The sequence below is a fragment of the Brassica napus genome, chromosome A2 (genome assembly GCF_020379485.1).
Source record: "Brassica napus cultivar Da-Ae chromosome A2, Da-Ae, whole genome shotgun sequence".
Lineage (NCBI taxonomy): Eukaryota > Viridiplantae > Streptophyta > Magnoliopsida > Brassicales > Brassicaceae > Brassica > Brassica napus.
Genome location: NC_063435.1, coordinates 8,863,707 through 8,872,573, shown reverse-complemented (window position 1 = coordinate 8,872,573; position 8,867 = coordinate 8,863,707). Strand labels below are relative to the sequence as shown.

At 38.1% G+C, this 8,867-nt stretch overlaps 1 protein-coding gene and 1 pseudogene across 1 annotated transcript; one reads left to right on the top strand and one right to left on the bottom strand.

Moving 5' to 3' along the window:
- Window positions 1-629: 629 nt before the first annotated feature.
- On the bottom strand, window positions 630-1,294 carry LOC125584136. The gene is made up of 2 exons (XM_048752066.1): window positions 1,104-1,294; window positions 630-1,059 (listed from the first exon to the last, which is right to left on the bottom strand). Exons 1-2 carry the CDS (start codon window positions 1,292-1,294, stop codon window positions 630-632), a joined length of 621 nt encoding a protein of 206 aa, XP_048608023.1.
- Window positions 1,295-8,475: 7,181 nt separating this feature from the next.
- Window positions 8,476-8,542, top strand: LOC125589559 (annotated as a pseudogene).
- Window positions 8,543-8,867: the final 325 nt, after the last annotated feature.

Sequence of the window (8,867 nt, the reverse complement as noted above, 5' to 3'; positions counted from 1 at the left end):
AAATAAATAATCCAGGAAGGCGTGAAGATATTATTCATGCTTCCGAACAGGATGCCGGCATCCAGTTCTTGCCTAGAACTCTTGTTCAGACTCGGCTCCATTCCTGCCTTTGAGTAAAATGGATTAGTATTCCCGAATACGGAAATATTTGACCTAGGAAATATGTTAGGTTGGGAACTCTTTTTCTCATTTATTGTAGTTTAGCTATAGTTTCTTGAATTAATTATAGTTGGTAAAATGAATTACTTGAAGACTACTAAGATTGGCTACATTGAGCTATACTATGTAAAAGTTATTTCATCATTCCTATTCCCTCCTTGAGTTTTTGTGGTGATCCCTGATTTAGTTTTGAGATGTATAAAAGGCTGGGACACGGCTAGAGTTAGTCACTGCGCTTCCTCCCTCTTGCTTGCATAATTTCTCCAAAGTCTTTCAAGCGAAGCTCCTTCGATATGTGGTTCTTAAGTTTCTATTTCCTTATCTTTTTTTTTTTTTGCTAAAGATGTTAATATCATATAAATGAAAAGAGGAAGTTACTACTAACATTCCTAGAGAAGATGCTTCCAAGGCAAAAAGAATAAGAACAAGGAAGCACTAGATCATTTTTGTTATTAGTGAAATCTACAGCCTTAAGCTAGCCAACAAAAGAGGAGGTTTTTGAATTTCCGTCTCTTCCTTCTCGCGAAGAATGTGTTGCGCACTTCTCTGTCAATGACTTTGAATGTAGTTCTCGCCGGTAATAGTATGTGATTGTGAATCACATTATTCCTTTGGCGCCAAGTGTTGTAGAGGACGGATTGAGCAACCACCTTGCGGAGTAGCGAAGGCGCTGAAGCAGATGATCTTCTAATCCAAGATAGAAGCTCAGCCCATGTGGTGAAAGGTGCTTGATGACGGTCCATCTTATAGAAAACAGCTGTCCATATCTCTGCAGCAAAACCGCAATGGAGCAATATATGGTCTCTTGTCTCAATCCTACCAGACAAACAGGACAGGATAAAGAGACGCTTAGTCCCCAAGAGGCTGTTCTTGTCCTTGTAGGGAGTCTTTCTAGTTGAGCTGTCCACATGTGGAAAGCATGTTTTTGAATGCAGCCTTGAAACCAGATTAGGTCCGCCCAATCTTTCTTACTTTCTCTTGGCTGCAGAGCTTCCCAAGTTTTTGCTGATGAGAAGCCTCTGCAATCAACCCCATTCACAACCCAAGAGTAAACATCCTCCGTTTGGCTAGCTGAGGGTAGATCAATCAGCGTGAGGTGATAGTGCAAAGCTATCTCAGTATGGTGATAGTGCATCCTTATTTTTAGTTTCTTTTCATGAGGTTATTTATGTATCTGAGTTAAGATATATATGATGTAAACAATTTTTTCGTAGAAACTTGGTTTAGATCTTTGCTTCAAAAATCCAGACATTTTGTTGGTATGGTGGTGTCTGTTTGTTTTTATTGTGTAATGGTAGTATTTGTATAGGATTGAAATTGCTATATCTCTTTTCTGAGTCTATGGATCTTGCTTCAGACTTGCTGACTCTGGTTCAGATCTGGTTTCTGATTTTCTTCACCATCTTCTTAACACATTTCCTTAGTTTGTTTTTGAAGATGAAAGCAATCATTGATGCAACATATGATGGCAATCTGGAAGGGTTACATGTTGCTTTAATTGAGTTCTTCTTCTACGTTGTTTTTCATGGTTGGTTCTTTTTAAGAGAGACCTAAACTATGTTTTGTACTTTTTTCTCTTTCCGACAGAAGATTTCGTCGTGGTTAGATTCTTGTTACTCATGCAATCAATAAAATCTCTCTTATACTGCCTTATCTTACGATTTGAAGCTTATTCTTAACAATAGATAAGTTGATGACCTTGACCTCAAAACACAAGCGGAGAGAAACTACTCCACGTTGCAAGCTACCATAACAACCTACCACAAACTCTTCACTTGTGTATGATATTGGACAGTGTATGCACAGTAAAAAGCTTTGGTGAAGTGGTTAAGAGTTAAGCAAAAAAAATCATTAATTTTTTTTAAAAAGTGGTTAAGAGTTAAGACTATAAAATCATTAAATTGTAAAATATAAATGTAATTGGGTGGCTGATTGTATACCCACGGTAAAAATCTATGAACCCAACAAACATGCCATTTAAATTGCATTGACTCTTGAAAAATACAATCACATCATTCGTCGAACTACTAACTTTTATTATCATATTCATAAATATTCAATTAGTAATTCTTATAATTTTATTATTGATATAGAAAGTTTGGTTTAGCAATATTTGCTAAAAAATTAACTAGATTTTCAATTTGCACTACTGCTTGTTTATATTAATAGTTTGTTGCATTTTATACTAATATCAATAATAAAATAAAAATGAATCGACAAAATATAAACGGTTTATATACATTTTCTATGAAATCGTATTCGAAGTATGCTTTACTAATTTCATATTAAGTCATTATAAAATTATACCATTTAAAATTTTAAATAACTAATATTTAGATATATCTTCGTTTGTATACGTAAATGTATAAGCGTATTTATAAACGTATTTATATTATTTATTAATCATATTTTTAAAACAATATATAATTTCTGATGTGTATTAACCAATATTATGTTATAAAAATTTAATTATAATATTATATGCTTATTGCGTGCATATATATATTTTGACAATGAAACTATAATATTATTGTATACTTATTATGTTAGGAGTTTCAAGGCTCCTAATCAAATGTTGTAATATAAAGGATGTCAAACCAGTTCTAAGTGATTATGATGCAAAGAGAATGCAAGACCATGCTTAATCTAAGTGCTACCAGTTTTTGAGATGTTTTTAAACTAGATTTCTACCTAAAATGCAATAAATGACAAAGCTTTCTTTTTTATAAGATGGGAGAACTCATGGGCTATGGGAATTGATCTTGGGTGATCAAGATTCAACCTAAAGGTGTCAACTTTCAACCAATCTATATCTACCTTAGACCTAGACACAATCCTAAGCAAACTCTATCCCTAGATGAATGCTCATTTACCTAGATAACTCAAGCATCAAATTCCTTTGGTTGAATGTTATCTAAGTAATCATTAATCTCAAGTCTACTAGTCATCTTAACACCTTTAACAACAAATCTCTTTGGTAAAGAATGTTAAAAGCTTAGGAGAGTTGGTTCAGGCATTTCATCAAACACCTTCCGGGTATGAAATGCCTAAAGCTCAACTTTAGAGAGGTCAACTCTAAAATGGCATTAAAATCACTCTACTAGCAAGGAACAAGATGGATCTATACTAAAACACCTTAGATCTAGCTTAATCACCATTAATCTCCCTAACCCATGAATCCAAAGATGACTACTCACTAATTATCATGATAAACCCAAGAATCAATGATGATTTGGTGTTAATCATGATTAGTGATCAATATAATCTAAGCAATCACAAAAGATAATGATCAAAATTAGATCTTTAAACTCAAAGTTCTTTGTGATTAGATAGAAAATAAGATAGATCCTAACTTTAGGATTACAAGAGTATTTATATGTCTTTGGTAAACCTAATGGTTCCCATTAAAAAGTCTAAAAAAACCCTTAAAAAACATTAAAATTCGATTAAAGATAAGTCTCGGCGCGGGGTAGGGATCGTCGCTCCACCCGCGTAAGCTTCCCCGCGTTAAGCCGTCGCCACGCCTTCAGTTCATGCGAGCGGGTACAGCTCCCCGCGTCGTCCTTCCCCCCGTGAGACTGGTGTTGACGTCTCTTCCGGTGCGAGCGGGTACAGCTTCCCGAGTTGCTCAACCCGCGTGGAGTTCCTCATTTCTTCTTCTCGACATCTCGGCGTGCCGTCGTCGTCATCATTCCGTGGCTGTGCTCAGAATCACCGTCGTGGTCTCAGCTCGAGCCGTGACAGCACGTCCTGAAGCTCCGGAGTGCTTCTCGCCGTCGCAGCCATCAAGCTTCAATCGTCGTCTCTCCTCCGCCAAGCTTTCCACTACGGGATCTCTTCAGCTTCTGAATCTCAAGGTCAAGCCGTCTCCGTGCTTATCTCCTCTCTGCGACCTCCGGTGAGCTGAATCAAACTCAGGTCCGGCGAAGAGGAAGCTCTCGATCTTCTCCAATGGTGGTTTCTTCCATTTTGCACAGCAGGTCCTCGAACTTTGGATTTGTTACAAAAGAGCCCACAACTTTGTAAATTGCAGAAACATCCTTACTTTAGCCCCTTAACTTTTGATTGTGCAATTTAACCCCACCGAATTTCTGCATTTGCAACTTCGGTCCCTGGATTCTCGCCTTCTTTCATTTCTGACTCAAAAGTATTTGACTTGCAACAATAACTTTCCAATGTTGCCCAAAACTTCTAAATGTGCATTCCAACCCCTATGATATGCAAATGAGTATGCAAATGCAACATAAAGACCTAAATGCAACCTAAAATAATCATAATAAGCTAAAATATAAATCTAAAACTCATTAAAATCATGAGATATCAACTCCCCCACACTATTCCTTTACTTGTCCTCAAGTAAACATTCAAGATCAATCAAAGAGGAGGGAATTGAAAATGGAAATACATAACCAAAAGAGACACTTTCTAGCCTTCAACCTAACATCCCAAGAGAAACATAGCAAATAGCATGAGTAACTCCCTTATTATACTCTAGCTTCTCTAGGCTTATCCATACTCTTATGCCTTTACTCAAGTTGCAATACTCATCAACTAACAAGTTCCTTCAACCAGCTCTCACATTGATTCACACACACACACCCAAAATGAATTCTCACAAATAGACATATGATCTCAATCATTTGGCTAGGTAAGCAATGGTCTAATATGAATGAAAAGAAGGATTCAAATGTTATTATTCCAAGGTGGTTATCACTCAAGAACAAGGAACTTGATCATTATGCAAAATTTATCTAAGATTAGAAGCAACTCATGCATACATAGATTCATTCTCATCATTCTACCCTTTTCCTAAGTGATTACAAGTTCTACCCTTTTATCATCATCTCAAAACCAAAATAAAACCCACTCACATCACTCACCCAATGAACAACTCTTTTTTTTTTTCTTTTGACTTAACCAACTAGAGACTTTAATTCATTTTCTTTACAACACTTAGCTCTAACTCTTTCTCATTTCCTTCCCCAACTTCTCTTTGATTCTTTTTCTTTTCTTTTCTCTTTTTTTTTTTTTTTTTTTTTTTAAGGGGAAGGTCCTTTGTTGCAAAATCAAAAGCTTGTTATTTTTTTTTTTATCCCTAGAGTATTCTTTTCTATTCATACTCTTTTGCTCATCTCTCATCTTTCTCACTCTCCAAACCCAAGATATGAAATTTAGAACATACAAACCCCTCTCACCATCCCAAAATGCTAACTCATTGTGCTAGCTAGAGATGAGAATAAACCTATGTCGCCTCCAATACTCTCAAGATTTTGCACATGACAAGCTATCAAAAGAGGCTTCACTCATGCAATTCAATGTTTGGTCTCAAAGAATGGCTAGGGTTTTAGGGTAGGGAGTGCCATTTGGGTTAACAAAGATAGGTATGAGGAAATAAGATAACCCAAATGTGTATGAGATCTATGATCAAGTATGCAAATGCCTATATGCAAGAAAGATTATGTTCATTCAAGCCAAGTTTATATTGGAGCTGATCTTAAAAACAATGCCAATATCAAGCAAGCAAACAAGTTTCAAGAAGAGTTTTCAAGGCTCGAAGCTTACAAGCTTTTTCAAAAGATGCTTAAGCTACTTGATATGTTTAGCTAGGATGTCAAATTGAGTTCTAGATATGTGTTCTTTACAAGGTTTCTCCCAATGCATGAATGCAATCTAAATGCTTCTAGACTCAATCCTAAAGATGCAAATGATGCAACTAAATGCTTATTTTTGTGATTTTCGAAATTTTTAAAATTTTATGGATTTTCTATGCAAATAATTATTCACAATGCAATGCATGAGACTTAATGACAAGTAGACAAAACAAAACACAATGTGAGATTGTAGACTCTCCCCCAAACTTACTTCACACAGTCTCTTGTGTGAGAATAAGCTCAAAGAAGAGATCTAAGGGAAAGGATAAACATGAAAACTAAATATTTACAAAGGTGGAATGCACTTACTTGAAGTTGGCTGTCATAAGAGAAGGAAAATGAAGAGGGAAGACTTGTTGTCACCTTGGAATTTTTGACATGACCTTTGGGAATTTTTGAGAATTCCCCCAAACTTGTCCCTAAGCTTATTCAAACACACTAAAGCGAGAAAAAGAAATATAAAAATATATACAAAGGATACCATGAGACTTCCTCCCAAGTGAGCTTGTTTTAAGTCTCTAGCTTGACTTTCCTTCCAATTGGCTAGTGAAGAGGAGGATCTTTCCCTCCTTCAAGAGTGATGGTGAGGACTTGATAGAGAAGCTCTTGAAGCTTGATTGGATCATCTTGGAGTTGTGGAGTGATGATGGCCTTTGCACTTGAGAATGGTGTAGACTTTCCCTTGCATTTGATCTTATACTCAATAGCCCCATCCTTAAGCTTCATTGGGTGGAGAGTGAGTGTGTGAGGAGTCTTATCAAGAGGTGGAAGATGAGGCTCTTTCACAATCTTCTTGTTGTCATGAACAGGCTTTGTGGCTCTACTCACCTCTTTCTTTTTAGCACTTTCCAAGTGCTTATCACACAACTCTTTAGAGGACTCTCTAGCAAGACCTTCTTTCTTAAGACCAACCCCTTCAGCCTTGGTCTTCTCAATGGAGGATGCTCCACAAGTGATTGTTCCACAATACTCAGCATTCATCTTTGGGGATTGTAGTGGATAAGAGACAGCTTTGTTCACATTTAAGAGTGTGACCTTCTTGTTGGCAAAGTCTATGCACGCTCCCACTGTTGTAAGGAATGGAGTGCCAAGGATCAATGGGACTCTCTTCTCAGTTGTCATCTTCAGAACAGTGAGATCTATAGGAATGGTGCATTCTCCAATCTTCAAAGGGAAATCCTTGATGAGACCAATAGGAGTTGTAGAAGAGGAATCTCCAAAATGTAGGGAAGATGTGTTTGGCTCCATGCTCTCAATCCCTAGACTCTTCATCATCTCCATTGATTTCACATTCACACTTGCACCAGAATCAACAAGAGCATCATCCAAAAAGAGCTTACCAAGGTAGCAAGACAATGTGAACATCCCTTGAGACTCAAGCTTAAGGAGGGACTTTGAAGGGATTGGTGGATCGATCTTCAGAATGGAGATGTTCAGAAGCTCGGCCACTTCAGCTTGGTGGTCTAGAATGTCGTTGATGAGCATCATCTGGATATGAGCTTCACGCATACCCGAGATTTCTGGAAGCCTGACCCCAACATCACTAAGATCTTTTCTAAACTTAGAGAGCACCTTCTTCTGAGCTTTGGTGAGAATTCTTTGGGGGAAAGGGAGTTGATCATAGGGTGATAACTCAACCTTAGTTGCTTCCTCTAGCTTAACCTCTTTCAGCTTGTTGTCAGCTCTCTTCTCAACTTGTTTTTCAGCCTTGTGCTCAGCTCTTTGCAGATTCGTTGCTTCAACCTTTGTGGCAGCATTCTTCACAATCTGTACTTCAGCTGTGGCTACAACAAATCTCTCAACTTCCCCGAACTCAGTTCCATATACCAGTCTTTCAATCTCATCCTCCTCTTTCTCATGATCACTCAGCTCAATCTTTGGAGAAGTAGTAAAGAAAACAACATTGCAAGACTCCTTGGAGTTATTTTCTGGTTTCCCTGGTAGAGACCCCATTGGCTGCTTGGAGGATGAAGACATAGAAGCAACTTGACTCTCCAAAGCCTTTAGATGAGAGGCAAGTTGCATGTACTTGTTGTTGAGGTCAGAATAGTTCCCATCAATCTTTGCATGGATGTTCTTGAACTCATAAATCATGGTCTTTTCATTTCTGGCCTGAAATTCCAAGAGTTGCTTGAACATAGAATCCACACTTGAATCTGGAGCTTGAGCTTGAGAAGAGCTTCCTTGAATCTGAGGAGACTGGTTGGCTTGGTAACCTCCTTGCTGATTGTTGTAGAGTGGTCTTTGCTGGAAGTTGTTTTGGTACTGAAAGTTGGGCTCTTTCTTGTACCATGTGCCATTAGCATTGATGAAGCACAGCTCCTCTTGGCCTTCTAAACCATCAACCTCATTGATCACTGGAGGTGCCTCTTGTTTCTGGTCACCAACAAAGTTCATCTTCTCCTGCTTAGCCTTTTCTGCAAGAAGTAGATCCAACTTGGCTTGGAGAGACTTCAACTCTTTCTTTGTCTGCTGATCATCACTTCTGTTCATCCTATCATGCTCCTCACTGTAGACTGAGTCACTCTTGGCCATGTTCTCTACCAGTTCCTCTGCTTCTTCCTCAGTTCTTCCCAAGAAGAAACCATTGCTGGCAGTATCAAGTCTGTTTCTGCACTGTGGTAGAGCTCCTCTATAGAAGGTGCTAAGCAAACTCTCTTTGCTGAAACCATGATGAGGGCATTGAGACCAATAGCCCTTGAACTTCTCCCATGCTTCACTGATGTGGGAACCGAAATTCGCACTGTCGATTTCCGTTTAAATAAGGAAACTAGGAAAACCCTAATTTCCCAGAGGTCCCGGATCTCTGCGAGAGCCAACGACAAGTGATTGAATATATGCGGAAATCATGAAAAGATAACAAACGAGTTTAGAGAAAACAGTAGATCTCATTTCGAGTCCGCGTAAGAGCGTTGCGATCATTACAAGAGAATACAAAGGCTTTGGCCGCAGGGGCCGTCAGCGAGTTACCTAGTTCTAGCAACATAAAACCCTAATCCTAGTTGAGTCGCAGCTCGATAACAAAGGACGAAAAAGATATCTAAAAGGCTTAGATTG